Here is a 24,971-nt window from a genome sequence, read left to right as displayed (position 1 = left end):
GAGTTACCAGCTGAACAATTAAAGACCAGAGGTGGCATGATGCTAAGGTGTATATATCAGCTCGTCTGGCCAATTTGTCTAAAACAGTGGATACACAGTGATTAGAACGTCATCATAATATGTCCCGTCCACAAGAATGGAGAAAGAAAAACTAGAGACCAGGAGCCGATGGGTTATCAGCTGAAACATTTAAAACCAGACGTGGGACGGTGATAAAGCGCAGTATCAGGCGTATAAAGGAGATGTAAATAAAAAAATCTACCGTTTGAGACTGGTTAGAAATATTTTTTTAAACCCGCCACCGTTGGATGAGCGTATACTAATTTCGTTATTTCGTTTGTAACACCTCGAAATATTGATCTCAGACCCAACAAATTATACATATTTATGATTGAATTAAAGTTCTGAGTCGATCTAGCCATGTCCGTCTGTCTGTCCGTCCATCCGTCTGCCTGAAGAAGGCATGCTAACCTTCAAAGAAGTAAAACTGAGTGATTGACATTTTGCACAAATATTTTTTATTAGGTCAGATCGTTTGGAATTGCAAATGGGACAAATCGGGGTATGTTTCGGTATAGTTGCCATATATATCGATCTCGGGCCTTGACTTTTTAAGCCTCCAGAGCAGAGCTGGCAAACTATCGATAATCGCAACATTCGATATTTTCGATAGTTTTAATAATAAATATTGATAGTATCGATACTATCGTTAATTTCCTATCACCCATATTTCAAACGAAAATGAGACGTAAAAATCAGGAGATCAATTTATATAGAAGCAATATCAACCCATAGACCAAATAAAACCAAGGTTAATAAAGTCAGTTGGAAGTTATAAGAGAAATAATTGTACAAACTGTTAGCCTAATCGGATGAAAATTGCGCCATCTATAGGCGCAATTCTTATACGATGAAACTTTGCACAATGACTTCTTGAGCCCGTAGAGGGTGTAGTTATTCGGCTGAAATTATGCGCATCGACTTCTTCGATGAGCTTTAATCAACGCTCCAAAATGGTTTGAATCTGCTATAGGTCCCACATAAACTGAGCTCCCGATTATACTTCTTGAGCCTCTATATCATTGCCCTGCAATTTTGCACAATGATTTCCACCATGGTCTCCATCATCTAAATCATGTATAGCCCGAATTGGTCCTTAATCTGATATTGTCCTTAACAATATGCCTGTGCAGCATATTGTTATAAATTTCGGCGCCATGACAGTGGACTCTATTAGAAATACGCCACAAAATAAACCCCAAATTTGGGTGTTTTTGCAATACGCGAAAAATGCTTTCTAAAATAAATGTAATTTGTCCCTCAATATAAAATTTCGGTAAATTTTCGTTCTATATTTCGGAAGTATTTCCAAAATTCAATTTCACCCCAAATATCAACAACATTCATGCTCATTACTTCAAATATATTGTTGTAAGTTATTGTGTGACTAAAAATTACGCAAAAAAAATCGTCTAAAAAATGTAAATTAAAAATTTAATTGAAAATAAATTAGTTTTTAGTTCAATTCGTTTGAATTTTCTATTGATTCAATCGTTTTTTTTTAATTGAATGCAATTTTTTTCAATTACAGTCGTGATTATAATTTTAGCAATTTTTAATTAAATATTAATTTTTAAAATTATAAATTTTTTTTTTTTTGAATCTGAAAGAATTTTCAATAACGATGATTAAAATTTTTTGTAATTTTCAATTAAAATTTAATTGAACATATCGAAAACTTTCAATCATTTTTTTAATTGGACCAATTAAAAAATTAATTGAAAATTAAATATTTTCAATAATTTTTTAATTGAATATCCAACTGTGTTAATTGAAATTTTTTTGCTATTACTCCTCCAAAAATGGTTATTGATATTATCATTTTCGTGATTGAAGCAGTTTCAATTAAAAAATTAATTAAATCAATTAGTTTTATGATTGAAACAGATTTTAATTTTTTTGTTGCCGAAAAATAGTTTCCAAAATCGCCCAATTTTGTCAGATATGGGAGCAGAAATATTTTAAAAAACCAACTGATCTATTAACAAGTAAAAGCGTTTCAATCTTGGGAACCCACCACCATAGATTCTGCTAAAATATGGGAGCTTTATCTGGTTATAGACCAATTTGGACCGTACTTGGCGCATTTGTTAAGAGTCACAGCAGAATACAAAGGGCAACATTTCAGCCATATCGGACAAAAATTGCGGCTCGTAAGGGCTCAAGAAGTCAAATCGGGAAATCGGTTTGTAAGGGAGCTATATCAGGTTATAGACCGATTTGGACGGTACTTCGCACAATTTGGACGGTACTTCGCACAAGTCACAACGGTACACTATATGCAAAATTTCAGCCAAGTCGAACAAAACTTGCGGCTTCCAGGAGCTCAAGAAGTCAAATCGTTAGATCGGTTAATGTGGGAGCTATATCAGGTTATAGGCCGATTTGAACGGTACTTGGTACAGTTATTGAACGTCATAACAGAACACTGTGTTCAAAATTTCAGACAAATCGGATGAATATTTAGGCTGCCTGGGGCTCAAGAAGACAAATCGGGAGATCGGTTTACATGGGAGCTATTTTAAATCTGAACCGATATGGCCTATTTGCAATCCCCAACGACCTTTATCAATATTAAGTATCTGTGCAAAATTTCAAGCGTCTAGCTTAACGCGTTCGACCACTATCGTGATTTCGACGGACGGACATGGCTAGATCGAATCAGAATGTCGAAACGATCCAGAATATATATGCTTTATTGGGTCGCGGATCAATATTTCGAGGTGTTACAAACGGAATGGCTAGATTAGTATACCCCCATCCTGTGGTGGTGGGTATAAAAGTATTCTTACATTTTTGAGATATCGCAGAAACATAAGTGAAAAATATTTTCAAAAATCGATCGATTATTTAAAAATATATTAATTTTTTTTTTTTAATTGCAAAAAGCACGATTTGCGTGAAATATTTTCAAAAATTGCACAATTTTTTTTTTAATTTTCTTTTTTTTTATATGGCAGAAAATTTTTCTAAAATAACCAGATTTTTTGAAAATGTTTTTTAAATACTTAATTTTTCAATAGGACACCTTTTATTTTATTTTGAGAAAATTGACGCATTTAAGCGCCAAAATTGTAAAAAGGCCCCCAGGAAAATTTAAAACATGCCCCATTATCATCATCCCTAATTTAATACTACAATTTTGGATTTACTTGCCGAAAACACAAATTGTCCCCAAAGCAGCATGAAAACGGACCTCAAATGTTGAGAATAATCCCCAATAGTTTCGTTGTTTTTCTCCATATACCTCTTAGGGGCTTATTTTTACTTTAGGTTTGGGGCATCCTTTCGTGAGGTCCATACCACCTAAATGTCCATCAGCACGTTGCAGTTGAGAATATCTTGCTTTATATACAATTCGGTCAATACGACATGTTCCCAGTCAACATTTTCCCATATTGTAAAAAGGTTTGAAGTAGTCCCCCACGTATATCTTCAATAAATTACCGAATATTGTATATACAGCGGTCAAAAAAAGTATTCATCATTCAATGTTTTTTTTTTAATAAGTCTACAAAAGACAATTGGAATAAAAACATATTAAACTAATGATGCAGTAGTGCTTGTGTGATATATATGTACACAATTTCATTGTTTTTAAAGAAAAAAATAGTATTTATTGGAACAAAAAGGGCCATTTTACAGCTGAACACAAAAAATTAAACAAAAAAAGTATTCATCATTGCAAAAAAACAAAAAAATAAATAACATAATTTAAAAAAATTAATACTTTGTTATTCGACCACCGCGTCTTATAACTTCTTTTAAACGGTTTGACATCGATTGGACTAATTTAGCGGTTATATTTTGGTCTATATTAGTCCATTCCTCCATTATCACCTGTTGCATTTGACTCTTGCTCGAAAAATTGCGCGTTCTCAATTTGCGTTCGAGATGTTCCCAAACATGTTCAATTGGGTTCAAGTCGGGACTTTGAGGAGGAGTTTTAATGACTTTGGGGCAGTTATACAGCATCCACATCTTGGTATTTAAAGCAGAATGTTTGGGGTCATTATCTTGATAATATTGAAAGTTATTACCAAGCCCAAGTTTTACAGCACTATCTTTTAAATTCCTCTTTAAAATGTCAATGTAATACTTATGATCCATTACTCCATTAATAATTTCAAGATTTCCCGCTCCTGAAGCCGCCATACACCCCCAAACCATTAAACCACCTCCACCATGTTTTACAGTAGCAACTGTGTTTCGTTCTTCAAGCTCTGTATTTGGTTTTCTGTACACTATGACCTTTCCATCGCACCCAAAAAGATTAAACTTGCTCTCGTCTGCAAAAATGACTGTTTTCCAAAATGATTCGGGCTGTTTTACATACATTTTTGCGAAGTTTAGCCTTTTCACTCGGTTTATTTTATTTATAAAGGGCTTCTTACGTGCAGTTCTTCCTCTGTAACTATGCCTTTTGAGTGTATTTCGAATTGTTTGTGTAGTAACTTCCTTCCCTAAATATTCCATAGTGTTTTTACGAAGAATGGTCGCATTTGTCTTCAGAGTTTTCTGAACTTGCCGCACTAGCCAACGCACATCTCCAACTGAAAGTGCTTTTGGTCGACCAGATCTTGGTTTATTGTCAACAGTTTTCGTTTCTGTCCACTTTCTGATGATGGATTGTATAGTAGATCGTGGTCTATTTAATATTTCACTGATAGTTTTTTGAGTTAAACCATTCCTGTGGTGTTTTATTATCAAAACTTTTACCTCATCAGAAACCTCGTTTTGCTTACGACCCATTTTGACAAAAACTATATTTTCAATGAAATTAAATATTTGCTGTCAAGGGCAAAGCCTCCTTTACTAAATAAAACAGAAAAGGGGGATTCCCAAATAATATTTGAATTTGACTTTGATGATAGCACATCAATGATGAATACTTTTTTTGTTCTGTTTTTGGTGTTATTATATAAAATTGCATTTTTTGCGCTAATTAAATTTATTTTTTGAATTTATTTTAAAATATATTACGAAAAATAAACTATTGCATAAAACTGCATTATTTGTTTACTTTAAATTTTCTTCAATTACCCAAAATAAGTGAATTTATTATCAATTTTGCTAATGATGAATACTTTTTTTGACCGCTGTATATTGTTGATATTATTAACATTTCTAAACCCATCATTGTTTGACAATAAATGTTTGCTACTAATCCGCTTACTTACCTTATTTTTACGCCTTAAGAGATGCGGAGCCCCGCCAGGAGGTTGCAGTGGCACAGCTGGTTCTGGTGTTACCGTCTGTACCGGGCGCGGTGGTTTTAGGGCCAATTTCTTCAAACTGGCAATACGTTTATCACACATCAATGAGACATCGTCAATTCTTTGCAGAACCTTTAAGAAATAGTAGAAGAAAAAAAAAGCAGCAAAACAAAAAATTAAAAAATGATTGGATAAATAAACAAGTTGTTGTAGGGACAAAAGATGCTCAGAAATGCCGAGAAAGAATAAAAGAATTCAAGTTTGTTTTTCATGTTTTCAGGCAACAATAAGAATTAAATTTGTCTTTTATACGCATTGTTGCTCAGTTGGAAGAATGGAAACAAAACAGCTCTTGAAAATCTGTTGGAGAAAGTGTTAAGACCAAGGGATGACAATAATAAAAATTGTTGGCATAGTGACAAATATTTAAGTGGATTATATTTTTGTAATGGTTTTGCTGTTGTTGTTGCTTGTACAAGCTTTTTATAGCATATGATGTTTAGAAGTAGGCTATCAGAACAGAAAATGAAAACCAACAAACAAAAATTTAATGTTTTTCTTAGAAAACTGATTCAAGTTCTGTTTTCTTTCATGACGCGCCAGTCTATAGTATGAATGCATGTAGAACAAGTGTGGGTTTCATTAAATGAGGAAAACAAAAGCTGTGATTATTATGATGACGATGAGATTGAAGATTGTATTGGGAAATTTATTATAAGAGGGAGGAGAAAAACAATGAAACTATCTTGATAGGCTTTAAGCTTAAATTCTTCACTGAGCATTGCTTTGTTTAGTTTTAGATCTTCAAAAACATATGTATTTGGAATTTTATTCAATTTGTTTTGAAAATGGGTTGCAGTTAATTAGAATCAATCATCAAGTGAGATATGCTGTAGTCAAGTAGTACAGTGGCAAGGAACTTTTATTATGGATAGAGAATATTTTTCTATACAAATATCTATGTCATAGATCTTTGGATGCCAGATATTTCGCAGAAATTATTGTTTACATCGGAAATGTTTTTGGAATGTTGATTAACTTGTAAATGTTGTTCAATTACAAGAATGTAGAACAACAACTGAACGCACATGCGCATCTAAAAACAAGTTAATGTTGCATAACATGCGAATGACGCACAATATGTGCATGTTGATTAACATGCGAGAGCTGTTCAACATGCAAATGTTGTTCAACATGACAATGTTGTTCAACATATGAATGTTGTTCAACATGCGAATGTTGTTCAACATGCGAATGTTGTTCAACATGCGAATGTTGTTCAACATGCGAATGTTGTTCAACATGCAAATGTTGTTCAACATGCAAATGATGCACAACATGCGAATGATGCACAACATGCAAAAAAACACAACAAGCGAAAGATGCACAATATGAGAGTGTTACTCAAGTATGTTATGTTGCGAATCTAAAAACAAGTGAATGCTGCAAAACATGGAAGCGCTGTTCAACATGCGAATGCTGTACGATGTTGCTTAATATGTGAATGTTGATAAAATCGAATAGTATCCAACAGGCATTTGAAAATTTTTAAACTTCCGCGTATTCTAAGAATACATTGTTTAGCATCGGAAATGTTGGTCTACATCCGAATAATGATCAACAATGGGAATGTCGAATACCGAATTTTGCACAACATGCAAATGTTGCTCACCATAATATAAAGATTGAGAAGTAAACATGTTGCATGGCAATGATGTTCAACAAGCGACGGTAATTCAAGCTGCTAATGATGTTTAACATGCGAATAATACTTATCTTGCAAATAATTGCTCAACATTCGACTGTTGCATGCAAGTGTTGCTCAACATGCAAACGTTGCTCAACATTCGAATGTTCGAATGCGAATGTTACGTAACATGCGAATGTTACGTAACATGCGAATGTTACGTAACATGCGAATGTTACATAACATGCGAATGTTACATAACAAGCGAATGTTACATAACATGCGAATGTTGCATAACATGCGAATGTTACATAACATGCGAATGTTACATAACATGCGAATGCTGCTCTATTCGCAAATGTGTTCAACATACGAATAATGTTCAATATACGCATGTTGCTCAACATGGCAATGTTGTTCAACATGCGCACACGCTAATCATTTGGACATCAATGTTTACGATAAGAAATTCAGTTGGCAACGATAAAATATTACAATTTAAATATTTGTAAAAGAAAATGTGTTGGATAAAACTTTTTCAATAGAACAACGACAAAATTTTCCTTGGGCAATGTTGCGGATAAAAGCATTTAGAAAGCCAAAGATACAAAATTTTCTTGGCAACTTTTTGCAAAATCGAAAATTTTAAGCACAACGTAATAGTTAATCATAATTTCAGCAGAGAAGCTTTCCTATACATTAATCAATATTCTATCTTGGCAGTGGTTTAAAAGAAAATTATTTTCTATATTTTTTCTGTATTTTCAAACGGATAAAAACATTTTCAACAGAGAATGCTGCGGATAACAAAAGCTTTGATAAAAAGCATTTTTCGATACCAAATTATGCGGATAAAAAATGTTGGGATAAAATATGCTGCATATTACCTTATTTTCGACATTGAAATTATAGGAATAACAGTTTATACAGATAAAAATATAGCTTAAATTGAAATGCCAAAGACAACATCAAATTCGTTAAGAACAAAATTCGGGATAACAGTAGAAAGTGCTGCCAATCAATGTAATTTTTGGTACAAAATGTTGGGTTTAATAATATTTACCGTTATAAATGTTGCCGATAACATTATCTGTAAGAAAATTGTAACGCATAACAATATCTATGATAAAAAATGTTGCGGACTCTAAGTTTGATTTAGAAAGTTTATGGCAAACGACATTAATTGAAATAACAATTTTGCATACAACAAATTTTAAGTAAAAATTTTTTGGATAAACAACTTCCAATGTCAAAGTTACATCAACCAATCTTGTAAGTAAATACCAACATTTCAAATGTTATGGATAACCACATTTAAAGGGAAAAAATTACAATTTGCAACGTTATCATAAAAAATGTTTGGTATATCGAAAGTTCACATACAAAATTTAACGGATTACAAAACGAGGACACCATCATCCATAATGTGGATAACATAATTCACAGTGTAGAGAACATAATCCACAATGTAAATAACATAATCCACAAAGTGGATAACATAATCCACACAGTAGATAACATAATCCACAACGTGGATAACATAATCCACAACGTATATAACATAATCCACAACGTGTATAACATAATCACACATTATCCACAACGTGGATAACATAATCCACAATGGGGATAACATAATCCACAGTTCGGATAACGTTATCTACAACGTGGACAGCATCATCCACAACGTGGATAACATAATCCACAATGTGGATAACATAATCTACAGAGTGGATAACATAATTCACAACGAAGGTAACATTATTCACAGTTCGGATAATATTATCTACAGCTTAGAAAAAATTATCCGCAGCGTTGACAACATTATCCACAACGTGGATAACGTAATATTCAGAGGGGATAACATAATCTACAACGTGGATAACATAATCCACAATGTGGATAACATAATCTACAATGTGGATAACACAATCCACAATGTGGACAATACAATCCACAATGTGGATTACACAATGTGGATAACACAACCCACAATGTAGATAGCATAATCCACAATGTGGATAACGCAATCCACAAATCTGATAACATAACACACAATGTGGATAACATAATTCACAACGTGGGTAACAAAATCCATAAAGTAGAAAACATAATCCGCAACGTTGGTGACATTAACTTTAACGCATGTAACATTATCCACAGTTCGGATAACTTTATCTACAGCTTGGAGAACATTATCCACAACGTAGACAATATAACAAACAACGTGGATAACATGATCTACGGAGTGGATAACAAAATCCACAACGTGGGTAACATTATCCACAGTTCGTGGGTAACATTTTCCACATAACGTGGACAACATAATCCACAAAGTGAGCAACATTATCCATAAGGTGGATAACGTAATCCACAATATGGATAACATAATCTATAGAGTAGATAACATAATCCACAACGTCAACTACATTATCCAAAACGTCGATTACATTACCCACAACGTGGAACCACTATCCACAATGAAGATTATAAATTCACAATGTGGATAACATTATCCACAACGTGTAAACCATTATCCACAACGTGTATAACGCTACCCACAACGTGGATAACACAACCACAACGAAGATAACATCCACAACGTAAACACTATTCAAAAAGTGAAAAGCATTATACACTAAGACAGCTTGGATAACATTATCTACAACTAAGATAACAATATCTACAGTTTGGATAATATTATCCACAATTTGGATAATAATATCCACAACGGGCATAATAATATCAACAACGTGAATAATAAGATCCACAACGTGAATAACACTATCCACACATTATGTTAATGTTATCCACCTTATGATCATCTTGGTAAATATTATTATGCAAAAAGTGGATAACATTGTCCATAACGTGGATAAAATAATATACAACGTGGATAGTAATATCGACGATGTGGATAACATTATCCAAAAAATAAATAACATTATCCATAAACACAACATTATCTAAAAAGATAACATTATACACAACGATATCATTATCCACAAAGATAACATTATCCACAAAGACAACATTATCCACAAGGTGTATAATAGTATCCACAACGAGGATAAACATATCCCCAATGTGGATAGTAATATCCACAACGATAATAATAATATCCACAAAGCGGATAATAATATCCACAACTTGGATAATTATATGCACAACTAAGAAAATAATATCCACAAAGTGGATAATAATATCCACGATGTGGCTAATAATATCCACAATATGGATAATATCTACAACGTGGATAATAATAGACGCAACGTGGTTAATAATATGCACAACTTTGATAATTATATTCACAACGTGGATAACATTATCAACAAAGCAGATGTTATCCAAAATGTAAAAAACATTATCCAGAAAGTAGATAGCATTATCCACAAAGTGGATAACATTATCCACAAGGTGGATAACATTATCCACAAGGAGGATAACATTATCCACAAGGTGGATCACATTATCCACACGGTGGATAAGGTTATCCATGTTATTATCCACAGCCTGTATAACCTTATCCGCAACGTTTAATACATTATACACAACGTAAGTAACATTACCCACAGCGTGTATAACTATATCTTCAACTTGGAAAACATTACCCACAACCTGGATAACATTATCCACAACCTAGATAACATTATCCCCAACTTGGATAACATTATCCACAACCTGGATAACATTATCCACAACCCGGATAGCCTGATAAAACATTAGATAACATTATCCACAACCTGGATAACATTATCCACAACCCGGATAGCCTGATAAAACATTAGATAACATTATCCACAACCTGGATAACATTATCCACAACCTGGGTAATATTATCCGCAACCTGGATAACATTTTCCACAACCTGGATAACCTGATAAAACATTATCTACGTTGTGGATATTTTTTTTTACATTTCGCATTATAAAGTCTTCTGGATCCACCCATAACCTATGACCTTTTGCAAAGAGTCAACATACAATCAAAGGCATTGTTATTCAGTTTGATGCTCTAAAGTTTAATGTTTGACTTCATAGCAAATCGTAATAGAAAGTAGATAGAAAATTTATAATTGTCAGCATGTGGCTTTGATTTCTGAAACCAGCCAAGTCAACATATTTCACTGCAGTTTTGCATAAAGCAACAAAATTGGTTTGATCATCTTCAGTGAAAAATTGCTCTGTGGTAATAAATGAAAACAATTGCTGCGCTTTGTTTAACCAGCTGGAGGCTGGTGGCTAGTGGCTAGTGGCTGTTGATTGTTTGTTTGATCTGTCGCATTTAAACATAAATACGCACCACACAACAATTAATCACCGCGAATAATTGTTGCGCTCATGAGGCAAACAGACTTTTTCTTGATGTTCGTTTCCAACCATAAAACCACAAAATGCAACCATAATGTGCTGTTAATGTACGAGCTGGATGGGATGGTAGCATTCTCATAAACCATCAAAAAAACGACAAGCAGAAACTTTTGATTTCAAAATCATAGCCATGATGATGGCACTACAACTGCAGTTGAATGATGAGTACGCCGTTGCTGATGGAAATGGATTTCGATGTAAAAAAAAAAAACAAAAACTTCATATTGCCTCATAAACATAAAGATTAAAATTTTTGATAGAGAAATTGCAGTTCAATTCGAAATGAAAAAGAAATGCCACCGACTAGGCAATGTCGCTGATATCAATTCAATTTGGTAATGTTCAACTATTGGAAATGGTATTTAAAACTTTTTTTTTGATGTTTTAATTACCAAATTGTTTCTACTAACAAGGTAGAAATCACATTTTACAACATAGTAGGGTTTAACAAGGCGAAGAAATTTTAAAAAACAAAGGCAAAAGCAAGCAAACAATATGGCGAGACTCTACATTGTTCAACCGTCAGAATAAGGTAAAATCAAATAAAAGGCACAAAAAAATTAAAAAAAAAATTTGAACACCTTTTCCAAATTTTTTTTTATAGAAAATTTTTTTGTAAAATTTTATTTTTATAGAAAACTAGCTGAACCGGGCCCGCTCCTTTGCCTCTATGCAAATCCCATATGAATTTGCTCGGAGGGTTTAGGGTAATTTAAGTTTGGATGTACTCCATTCTTAAAATACTTTATAAAAACCCGATATTCTTATGGGGATTTTGGGAGCGAGAAGGGCCCCTGGGTGGTGGTTGGTGGGTTTAAGGGGTGCTATTATCCCCCAGACACTTAGCCCTGAAAAAGTATCAGCATCGTGCTTTACTCTCAAATACCATTTATGTAAACCCCATATTGCCATTTGTTTTAGGAGAGTTTATGGGATGAGGCGCCCCCAAATACTTGGCCCCAAAATTGGTTATCAAATTCGTGTTCTGTTCAAAAATACCTTTCATTTGAGGTGGGGCCTAAAAACTATAATGGCGGGCAAATACGTCCTATTTGGAGGTTGTTATGGGGGTGGGACATCACCTAGACAGTTCTCTCTAATATTGACATCAGGTTCGTGATCTACTCCCAAATATCTTTCATTTGAGCCTCATATGTCCATAGTTGGTGAAATGATCGGTTTGGGGCGGCCACTTAGTGGCTTTGCCCTGAAAATATATATCAAATTAGTATTCTACTCTAAAACACTTTTTATTGATCCTCTTTTGGTAGTGCTTTGGGGAGAGGCGGTCCAATAGAAACTTTTTACCGATTGTTAATATCAGATTCATGCTCTACCCCAAAAGACCTTTCATTTGAGCCACATATTGCTATGGTCGGCAAATTTGTCCTCTTAGAGGGTTGCTTTGTGGAAGCGGCGCCCCCAAACACTTGGTTCCACGGTTGGATATTAGATTCATATTCCTCTCTCAAATACATTTTATTTGAGCCCCATATTGCCAAGGTCAGTAAATAAATCCTGTTTGGTGGGTGTTTTGGGAAAGGTGAGGACTGCCAGAAACTTGGCTCTTTCGGCAATTTCGTGCTCTATTCCCAAATACCTCTTATTTGAGCCACATATTCCCATGGTCCCTAAATATGTGCGATTTAGGGGTGTTTTGAGTGTGGGGCGTCCCCCAAACCCTTGACTCCATATTTGAATATCAGATTTGTTTTCCACTCTCAAGTATCTTTCATTTGAGTCCCATATTGTCGTGATTGGTATATAAATATATTTGGCGGGTTTTGGGTGGGGCGGGCCGCCCCTAGGAGGGCCTCCTAGGTACCCCATCCGAAATGAGTATATAAAATGTTTGGTTTTAGGTTACTCTAAGAAAGACCACGCAATTTTGCTACAATCGCTCCACCCATCTCCTAGATCTGGCGTTTCTGAAAATTAGGGTAAGGGGAGGGTCCGCGCCCTCTTCAGATATCAAAAAATGTAGACCATTCTGCACCATCTGTGAAAATTTCAAGAAAATCTGTTTTGCCCTTTTTGAGTCTATACGGAACAGACAAACAAACAAACACAGATTGATTTTTGCATATAAGAATAAGATTTTGTCATAAATTTATTTTTATACAAAATTTTGTTCATAAAATTTCCTTTTTAAATTTTTACTTCAATGGAAAATCTTGTCAACATTTTATTTTCGCAGAAAATTGTGTCTTCATACATTTTTATAATCAAATTTGTGATTTTTTTTCGAAATTTCTTTTATTTTGACATCCATCATTTATAGTTTATGGTAGTCATTAGCAAATGTAAGGATTTTATGCAACACTTATTAACCCCCATAACTTGTTGCTTATTTTACAAAACCCCAAAAAAAATCCTCGTAAAATGTTATCAGGCAACCGCAACCAATATCGTCTGTCAGTTTCATTTCCCATCATCTATTTCGTGAGCATCTTCAGCTTCAAGGAAACGACAGCGACACAAAAACTTTCACCTTCCACAAGACTAGGCATCGTGGCATCTTCCACCTCCAAAGAGGACATTTCAACAAGAAGGCAAACAAAAAAATAAACGAAAACAACTGGTGCCTAATCATTCCGACTTCTGGTGGCTACAACATTAAAGACAAGCTCATCAAGACATCCTACTTATGCAACATTCATCCATGGGTGTTGAATGGCCATATGGGCAAATAACCTATGGGGTCATATGCATTGAAAACCATAACTCAACTAAAAAATGACACGCCTGGCAAGGCATTCAAATCGATTCGTTTCCACTCCTACCGATGCGAATAGTGGTTTGGACAAAAATCATCATTGCTTATGAAAATGATTTTTTCCAAATTTAATTTGGAAATTTTTATGTGTGGTGTGGGGGGAATTCAAAATGATGTTCCAAGTTGTTTAACCGGAAATGCAAATTCATTCATAGTTCAAAAATGAATACCACAAAACTCCTTTTGTTCACTATTTAATGTCATTTGGCCACAATATTTTCGATTTATCTTCCAGGCATTATATAAAATGGCTGAAAAACACCGCAGTTAGGCTATAACACAACATTGTCTGTGTTTAGTGTTCGCCACCATAAAATTGTCTCATCATTCCAACTTCCTAACACCAATGTCACTAACATCCATGATGGGGAACAAACTTGTTTGCCTAACACCACAATTGCATGACGCTTTTTTTTGTATTTTTTTTTTTAAGCAGGAGCAGACAAAGGAGCACATCTTTGCCGCCCAAAAAACTTCCGCTAATGTTGTAAAAGAAAACAAACAAACTTGATGACCTTTTACTACAAATGGCTGATCCTCCTCATGACTGAATGGCATGAAGCACTAGCCAGCCAGCAGCTGCTGCCTTCTACTGACCACAAATCTCATGGTATTTTATCAATAAATGATGAAATCGAAAAAACGTGAAGTTCACTGAAAATGCGCATGCGCACAAGCACTGTGGTTTGCTGACTTCAATAGGAGTTAATTTGAGAGTAAGGCAAGAGGTGCCGATGGATTGCAGGCAATAATCATATTTTGATGCAAAAACAAATATTTATGTCCCAATGAAATTCTTACCCAATTTTCTATTAAAATAAATTTAAACAAAAATTCCTAAAAATCAATTTTTGACAAATTATTTTACATCGTTCATATAAATTTTGACAAGATCTATATATAAAAGAATTTGTGTTTTATTGTGTGTCTGTTTTTTGTATTTTTTTGTTCCTTATAGTCTCAAAACTCGCTGAATCGATATTATTCTTCTCAATAGGCTATATAATTTGTTGATGTCGGAAGGGGGGCGGACCCTTCCCCTTACCTCAAAAGCAAATGCAAAATTTCGCCCATGAACATTCCACTTAGGAACAGGGACAAACTTCTCACATATCAATGAGTGCAATCCGATTCAAATTAAAGCTCAATGATAAGGAACCTCCTTTTTATAACCGAGTCCGAACGGCGTACCGCAGTGCGATACCTCTTTGGAGAGAAGTTTTTACATGGTTTTTACAAGTGTTGCCAGCATGAGGAAAACTACCGCTGAAAATTTCTTCTGATGGTCTTGCCAGGATTCGAACCCAGGCGTTCAGCGTCATAGGCGGACATGTTAACCTCTGCGCTACGGTAGATCGATCAAGACAGTATGTGACTCAAATGAAAGGTATCCGAGTGTAGAGTACTAAGTTGATATTAAAAAAAAACTGGGTCCAAATACCTAAGGGACCGCCCCGACTCCAAAAATCGCTCAAAAAGGCATATTGGCAGATAATGCCGCTATAGGACTCAAATAAAAAGTTTTAGGGAGTAGATTACGAATATGGCCTGGAAGGAGCAATAAGCTATAGAATTTGTTTACATAGGAAGGGTACGGAGCCTCCCCCTTACCTCACCACCACGCAAAAATAAAAGTGGACCGGTCGGAACAATATGGAACTCAAATGAAGGGTTTTAGGGAGTAGATTACGAATATGGTATGGAAGGACCAATAGGCTATATGATTTGTTGATATTGAAAGGGGGCGGACCCTCCCCCTTACTCCAAAAGCACCACTCAAAACAAAGCTACGGGTCATTATGGAACCCAAATGAAAATAATTCGTACTTCAAATTGGGTATCGATACCTAGGGACCGCCCCATCCTCAAAACCCCCTCAAATGGGCATATTGGACATTAATGACACCATGGGACTCAAATGAAAGCCATTTCCAAGATAGATTACGAATATGGTATGGAAGGAGCAATAGGCTATATAATTTGTTGATATCGGAAGGGGAGGAACCCTCCCCCTTACTCCAAAAGCACTACTCAAAACAAAACTGGACCCTTAGGGTTATTATGGGACCCAAATGAAAATTATTTGAGAGTAGAGTGAGAATTTGGTACTACAAATTGGGTATCGATAGCTAGGGGCCGCCCCATCCTCAAAACCCCCTCAAATGTGCATATTGGACGTTAATGACGCCATGGGACTCAAATGAAAGCCATTTCCAAAGTAGATTACGAATATGGTCTGGAAGGAGCAATAGGCTATATAATTTGTTGATATCGGAAGGGGGAGAAACCCTCCCCCTTACCCCAAAAGCACCACTTACAAATAAAAGTGGACTAATCTTGACATTATGGTACCCAAATGAAAGGTATTCCAGATTGGAGTGCCAATTTGGTACTTAAAATTAGGTACCGATACCTAGGGGCCGTCCCATCCTCAAAACCCCTTCAAATGGACATATTGGACGTTAATGACAACATGGGATAAAATGAAAGCCATTTCCGGAGTATATTACAAATATAGTCTGAAAGGAGCAATAGGCTATATTATTTGTTGAAATCGGAAGGGGGGCCTCCCCCTTCCCCTTTCGCAAAAGCATCACCTAAAAATGAAACTGGACCCTTCGGGTCATTATGGGAGCCAAATGATAGGTATTCGAGAGCAGAGTACGAATTTGTTATTCAAAATTTGTTACAAGTATCTAGTAAGCCGTCCCAACCCCAATACACCATCAAATGGTTACTTAAGACGATCTGGAGAATATGAGACTCAAATGAAAGGTATTCGGGAGTACATTACGAATATAGTATTAAAAATTAGATTTAAATGATAGGGGCCACTCCAACCCCCAAAACTCTTCTCCCAATGGAAATGGCTAAATGGCTAAATGTAAGTAAGAAACATATTTTTCGCGCGGGCCGGGTTCAACTATTCTTATATATAGAAAATCAATTTGTGTTTGTTCCTTATAGACTCAAAAAGACTGATCCAATTTTCTTGAAATTTGAGGTACTACATTTTTCGATATATGGAAATCAACTGTGTCAGATTTTCAACGCGATGGCTGAACAGTTCAAAATTGACCTGTTCTGGGTGCCGCGCCACAGAGATATCCCAGGCAATTGTAAAGCGGACGAGCTTGCGAGACTAGGAACTAGCCATTCCAGGGATACTGGAATATGAATGATAGATGGTCACAAAGTGGGGGCTGTAAGCATTCTAAAACTATGTGACCTAATCTAGACTTGAAGAGGTCTACCGCTTTGCTGTCATTGGCTAGAACAGACGTATCAGTGACAGGTCACTGTCTTATCAGAGAACATGCTGAACGACTTTTGCAGAAGCTGCGAGGACATCGAAGAAGAAGAGACTATAGAACACCTTCTGTGTGTGTCCCACACTGGCAGCCAGAAGGAGTTCCACATTAGGTTTTCATATCTTTGAGAACATGTCTGATTAAGCGGATGTGAACATTTGCAAGTTGTTGGGCTTTTTAAACTGATCTGAATGGTTCAACGGTAGGAACTAGAAGGCATCTTCCTTCTTCTGTTCCTGTGGTATTACAATGGACGATAACGTCTAAGTGAGTCTGATGGCAGACTGTCAATTAAACCTAATCTAACCTAACCAATGTAATCTTCCTTTTTCGCCATACCATATAGACACTGCTGCAAAACGCAAGTGACGCCAATAATGACCATAGAGACCAGCCACCGTAGACATTGGACCATAAATCAAGGAAAAATCTACAGATTGCTGCATAAAAGCAATACCATCAAATGCAAAACTTGGACTTCTTGCAATACTTTGCAGCATCTTATGATGATGAAGCATCATGGATGAACAACAATTGCAACAAGTATCTTTATTGGCCATGAGGCTCATCTAAAACACACCAACAACAGCCAGCACCAACATCAACCGCCAAATCATTGACAATTGGTGTTTCTCCTGCTATGCTTGCACTTTGAAGCATATGCTAATATGTATATTTTCATGGCTAACACAATTAACTGCTTTTTTTCCTTCTTCTCCTTTTCGAAGATGGTCACAAAAGCAATTGGTCATCATTGGCAGAAATGCATTTGAAAGCCTCATCTTGACGATGATGATGATGACAGAGAAATTGTTGGTCTTTAGGAGATACGCATAGTAATAGGCGCTTATTGTAATGGGCAGGCGCCCCAACATACGAATGAGACAGTTGTGGCGGAGGTGCTAATTATGATTGATTTCCTTTTCTGATTTGGATGGAACTGTCGCTTTTCGAGTACTCTGTGTGTTTTTGCTTGCAAGAGTGTGTTGGTTAATGTAAAATTGTACCAAAAAGAGATTTTACAAAACAAAAAGTGATGGTGAAGGAAATTAAGCGAAATGAGCTGTCGTTATGAAAACTTGTCACTTACTTACAAGGGGAAATTGGCAAAGAGAAAATTTTGTATATGAAATCGGCATTTTTGAAGAGCAATCATCAAAAGTAAGTTTTGTATTTTTGAATGTTCATAAATTGGCTTTAATGTTTCTTTTCAATGTTGCGAAAGTAAACACTTTTGGTCATATTTGAAAAGTTTTAATTACAAATATTGGTTGCCCAAAAAAGTAATTGCGGATTTTTTAAAAGAAAGTAAATGCATTTTTTATAAAACTTAGAATGAACTTTAATCAAATATACTTTTTTACACTTTTTTTCTAAAGCAAGCTAAAAATAACAGCTGATAACTGACAGAAGAAAGAATGCAATTACAGAGTCACAAGCTGTGAAAAAATTTGTCAACGCCGACTATATGAAAAATCCGCAATTACTTTTTGGGCAACCCAATATTTTGGATTTTTATTTTAATTGAATTTTAATTTTATGTTAACCATTAAACTATCCCATATTAAAAATGATATTTTTTGTTTATTACTTTTTTTGATTTTTATTTTTAGCCAAAAAATTTGCTCAAACTTTTCCCAGAGCTAGACAGGCACTAATTCAAGGTTTTTACAAATTATTTAAATAAATGGGAATATTAAACATAATTAACTCACCATCTCATGACTAATGGCTTGGGAAGATTTCTGAAGCTAATTGAGGAAATAGTTTTATTACAGAACAATGTATGTGGAAATCAACAGAAAACTACATGGGAATGATGAACAAATCAAAACCACTTCAAATGCTTGTCAAACTGCCTGATAGTTCCTTACATTTCATGGTTTCTTACATCTTAATCGAGTACAACATCTAACCTAACCCATATTGTTGACACTTTACAGATTGAACTTAAGACAAATTTCTTATAAAAACTTCATTAGATCTCTCAATTAATTGTCCAGTACTTGTGATTGGCATAGTTACATGGCTTCGAACACATTAATTACTTGTCTCTTCGCTGTTCTTAACATAGGCAGCATAAAAGAAAATAAATGTGGGTCAAACAACTTTGTCGGCACTTTTCACATAGGCTGCATTAATAAGATTTGCTTTATGATTAAACAACAAAGAGTAATTAAACAATGAAATTGGGACAATAACAAATTTTTCTAAAAAATTTTTGGAATTTTTACAGAAAATTAGGTCGGAATTGTATGGTTGTGGAAATTCTTTAAAATTTCAGTGTTATGGCAAAATTTGTTGCAATATAATAAGAAAAAAAAATATTACAATTTTATTTAAAAACATATATAGTCGAAAATATACTTAAAAACAAAAATTTACCTAATTTTAAACTTTATTGACAATTTTGTTAATTTTATATAAAAAAATCAATTTGTGTTTGTTTGTAGATTTGTTTGTGTGTTGCTTAAAGACTTAGAAATGACTGAACCGATTTTCTTGAAATTTGGTGCATAATGACCCCGTGGTGAAAAATAGGGTACTATTTACATTTTTTGATATCTTACCCTAATTTTCAAAAACGCCAGATCTCGGATATGGGTGGTGCGATTTAAACGAAATTTTATGTGCTCTCATATAGTACCCTAAAAATAAAAATTTGGTATCCAAATTTCGGATGGGGTACCTAGGGGGGCTGCCCCACCCTAAAACCTACCAAACATATATTTAGACCAATCACGACAATATGGGACTCAAATGAAAGGTATTTGGGATAAGAAAACGTATCTGATATCCAATTGTCGGACCAAGTGCTAGGGGGACCACATCAAGTCCCAAAACACCCCTGAATTGGACATATTTACCGACCATGGCAATATGGGACTCAAATGAAAGGATTTTGCGCGTAGAATACGAATCCGATATCCAAATGTGGGATCACGTTTCTGGGGGTCCACCCCCCAAACAGGACTTATTTAGTGACCATGGGAATATGGGGCTTAAATAAAAGGTATTTAAATACAGAATTCGAGTTGGGGGGCCGCCTCTCCTCAAAAACTTCCCCCAAAGGAGACAAATTTACGACCATAGCAATATGAGGCTCAAATAAAAGGTATTTAGGAGTAAAGCACGAATTTCATATAAATATTCGGGAAAAGTGTCTATGGCGCAACCCCACCCCCACAAAACCACCCAAATAGGAAGTATTTTCTGACTTTTGCAATATGAGGCTCAAACAAGAGGGTTTTTAAAGTGGAACACGAATCCGATATATATTTTCAAGGCCAACTCACTGAGTGGCCGCCCATCCGACAAAACACCCCCCAAGCCGGTCATGTTTGCCGACTATGGAAATATGGGGCTCAAATTAAAGGTATGTGGGAGTAGACCATGTATCTGATATCAACATTAGGGGCCAACTGTCTAGCGGACGTCCCACCACCATAGCAACCCTCAAGTAACACGTATTTGCTCACCAAGACAATTGGGTCTTAAAGAGAGTAGAACTAAATATTCATAGTTTTTACGGTCAATACCTCAAACCGGACATATTTGCTGACTTTTGCAATAAGGAGTTCAAGTGGGATTAGAAAACGAATTTGATATCCTATTTTGAGGGCAATGGCAATATGGGGTTTAAATAAATGATATATAGATATATGAGAATAGAGCACGTTGCCGATATATTTTCAGGGCTTAGAATTTGGGGGACCATCCCATTCCCCAAAACACCCCTAAATCGGGCATATTTACCGACCATGTCAATGTGGAGCTTAAATGAAAGGTTTTGGGGGGGTAGAGCACGAATTGATACCCACTTTCGGGAACAATTTTCTGGGAATCTACCCCTTTCCCAAAATACCCCACAAACAGCAATTTTTTACTGACCATCGCAATATGGGGCTCAAATAAAGGTATTTGGGAGTAGAATACGAATTTGATATCCAAATTTGGGACCATGTATTTAGGGCAATACCCCTTCCCCAAAACACCCCCAAAGGGTAAAAATTTTTCGACCATGCCAATATGTGGCTCAAATAAAAGGTTTTTGAGATTAGAAAACGAATTTGATAACCTATTTTGGGGCCATGTGCTTAGGGGACGCCTCATCCTGTAAACTCCTCTTAAGCCAATGGCAATATGGGGTTTAAATAAATGGTATTTGAGAGAATGACACGATGCTGATATTTTTTCAGGGCCAAGTATCTGGGGGACCACCTCTCCCTCGAAAACACCACTAAATCAGACATCATGAGAATATCGGGCTGAAATGAAGTATTTTAAGAATGGAGTACACCTTACATCCAAATTTAATTTGTAGACCAATAAAATATCATCTTTATTGGGATTCAGATAAAGGCACTTATATTGTTAAACTATTTGTCAAGGGATATACTATTTTCGTAGCATGGTATTACATAAAAAGCTCTTTAATTGTCGAAAATAAATATTAAAAGGAAACTTATGTTCCATATAAAGTAAAAGAAGGCGCAGCGGAGCGGGCCCGGGTCAGCTAGTCCTTTATATAAAATTTATTTTGTATTTGTTTGGTTGTTTGTTTAATTCAAGCTTAAGCTTAATGATAAAGGGCCTCCTTTTTTGCAGGACTACTATACATGACATAGGAGGTTAAGCCCTATCTAGCTCTAATCTAATCTACTTTCATTCATTTAAGGCCCATATAGCCATGTTCGGTTAATATGCCAATTTGAGGGGTTGATGGAGTCTTTGATTGGAGTCCCATATTGACATGAACGTCCAATATGTCAGTTTGGGGGAGTTTTGGGGTTGGGGCAACCGGATGGGTACTTTGACTTAAACTTCAACACCATATTCGTATTCTACTATCCATATTGTTCCGATCGGTCCACTTTTGATTTTGGATGGTGTTTCTGGGGTAATATTGGATATCAAATTCGTTTTCTATAACCAATTTGACGTATCTTTAGGAGGAAAAGCGCCACCAAGACTTGAACGCAAATTTTAATGTCATATTCGTAATCTACCCGATATCTAAAAATTATATAGCATATGTTTCCTTCCAGACAAGCGTACACAATCTATGAAAATTTTAAGAAAATCGGTGAAGCCAAGTATCATATAGTCATAATGGGTCCAATAGCGTTTTTGGGGTTTGGCGTGGCCTCCTATACTTCGATCTGGTTTTGTATGCCAGATTCGAAATCCACTCCCGAATACCTTTCATTTGAGCCCCATATTGAAATGAACATCCAATATGTCTGTTTGGGGGAGTTTTGAGGTTGGGCGGCCCGACTCAAATTTTAATACCATAAAGTCCTTTTTTGAGTGATATCAGAGGGAGGATATCAGATTCATGGTTTACTCCCAAAGACCTTTCATTTGAGACCCATATTCCTGTGGTCGTAAATTTGTCCACTTTGGGGAGAAGCGGTCCCCCAAACGCTTGCTCCAACATTTAAATATCAGATTCGTATTCTACACTCGAATATCTTTTATTTGAGTCCAATATTGCTATGGGCGATAAATATTTCCGATTTAGGGGTGTTTTGGGGGTTGGGGTGGTCCCCCAAAAACTTGGTCCGACAATTGGATATCAGAGGCGTTTTCTTATTTTAAATGCCTTTCATTTGAGTCCCATACTGTCATGATTGGTCTATATATAAATTTGGAAGGTTTTGGGGGTGGACGGTGCCCCCTGCGAAATTTGGATACCACATTTTTGTTTTTAGGTTGCCTCTAGCATTTCTAAGAATTTGGGTAAAAGGGTCCCCCCTCTTCAAATATCAAAAATTAAGTACCCTATTTACACACCGGACCCATAATGCACCATCTGTGCATTTCAAGGAAATCGGTGAACCGATTTCAAGGAAATCGGTTCAGCCGTTTTTGAGTCTATACAGAACACACAAACAAACCGAAAAACAAACAAACACAAATTCAATTTTATATAAAAAGACAAACCAGGCCCGCTTCGCTGGGCCTTCATTTATATCATGCGAAAAATATCTTTCCTATTCTTCCCCAAATATTTAATTAATTAGATTTTCTCTAAAATTCTATTTCCTATACATTTATTTCCTATACAGTTAAAAATAATACCACAAACAACCGCAACTAAATTCCTACATTTTATTTTTATACCTTCCACCATAGGATGGGGGGTATACTAATTTCGTCATTCTGTTTGTAACTACTCGAAATATTCGTCTGAGATCCCATAAAGTATATATATTCTTGATCGTCGCGACATTTTATGTCGATCTAGCCATGTCCGTCCGTCTGTCTGTCGAAAGCATGCTAACTTCCGAAGGAGTAAAGCTAGCCGCTAGAAATTTTGCACAAATACTTCTTTCTAGTGTAGGTCGGTTGGTTTTGTAAATGGGCCATATCGGTCCATGTTTTGATATAGCTGCCATGTAAACCGATCTTGGGTCTTGACTTCTTGAGCCTCTAGAGTGCGCAATTCTTATCCGATTGGAATGAAATTTTGAACGACGTGTTTTGTTATGATATCCAACAACTGTGCCAAGTATGGTTCGATTCGGTCTATAACCTGATATAGCTGCCATATAAACCGATCTTGGGTCTTGACTTCTTGAGCTTCTAGAGGTCGCAATTATTATCCGATTTGAATGAATTTTTGCACGAAGTATTTTGTTATGATATCCAGCAACTGTGTCGAATAAGGTTCAACTCAGTTCATAACCTGATATAGCTGCCATATAAACCGATCTGGGATCTTGACTTCTTGAGCCTCTAGAGGTCGCAATTATTATCCGATTTGCCTGAAATTTTGTACGACAGATCCTCTCATGACCATCAACATACGTGTTTATTATTGTCTGAATCGGTCTATAGCTCGATACAGCTCCTATATAAATCGATCTCTCTTTAACTTCTTGAGCCCCCAAAGGGCGCAATTCTTATTCGAATTGGCTGGGAAAAGAACTAGACAAATGCGATCCATGGTGGAGGGTATATAAGATTCGGCCCGGCCGAACTTAGCACGCTTTTACTTGTTCTTTATTTTAACGACCGATAGGTTGTCATAACAAAGATAAATGCCATATGATCAATTTCGATCAGTCTGCCCTCTCTCTGTTCATGTTGGCGTCGCCATCTATTTAATCCATTCGGAAACAGCTAATAGATGGCGCTAACTTAAATATTAGTGATAATCGTTTGTAGTGGTTTAACGCCTATAACATTGATCATGATGTGGTAGTTGTCTTTAAACGACTATGTGACTACCCATTAAACAGTCATTATTTAGACTTTTTTTAATCAAATCAAAATACCATATTAAACGATTTTCTGTTGTTAAGAACTATTTTGCCAGTCTATATATTCGATGCGGTAGCAACAGTTTTTAGTAATTAAGCCGTGTAAAACTTTGGACTTGCCTAGAAAAAGAAGGGCCCTCCAAAATTCTTTTTCCAATACATATAGGCTTAGGGTGGGACAGTTTAAAAATAATACCACAAACAACCGCAACTAAATTCCTCCATTTTATTTTTCTTTATTTTAACGACCGATAGGTTGACATAACAAAGATAAATGCCATAT

At 35.7% G+C, this 24,971-nt stretch overlaps 1 protein-coding gene across 13 annotated transcripts in view; it reads right to left on the bottom strand.

Moving 5' to 3' along the window:
- LOC106089108 (guanine nucleotide exchange factor DBS) overlaps positions 1 to 24,971 on the bottom strand; it is a 352,997-nt gene that overhangs the window by 178,426 nt on the left and 149,600 nt on the right. For all 13 annotated transcript variants that reach the window (XR_009398579.1, XR_009398580.1, XM_059370338.1 and 10 more), the window contains one exon: positions 5,241 to 5,408. Coding sequence is in view for 11 of the 13 variants with exons in the window: in XM_059370338.1 (XP_059226321.1) it covers positions 5,241 to 5,408 (168 nt within the window). In the remaining 2 variants the exon portion in view is untranslated. The remainder of the gene's footprint in view (positions 1 to 5,240; positions 5,409 to 24,971) is intronic.

The sequence above is a fragment of the Stomoxys calcitrans genome, chromosome 5 (genome assembly GCF_963082655.1).
Source record: "Stomoxys calcitrans chromosome 5, idStoCalc2.1, whole genome shotgun sequence".
NCBI classification, from domain to species: Eukaryota; Metazoa; Arthropoda; class Insecta; order Diptera; family Muscidae; genus Stomoxys; species Stomoxys calcitrans.
Note: the sequence above shows the minus strand (reverse complement) of the source record. Positions and strands in the feature narration are given on the sequence as shown.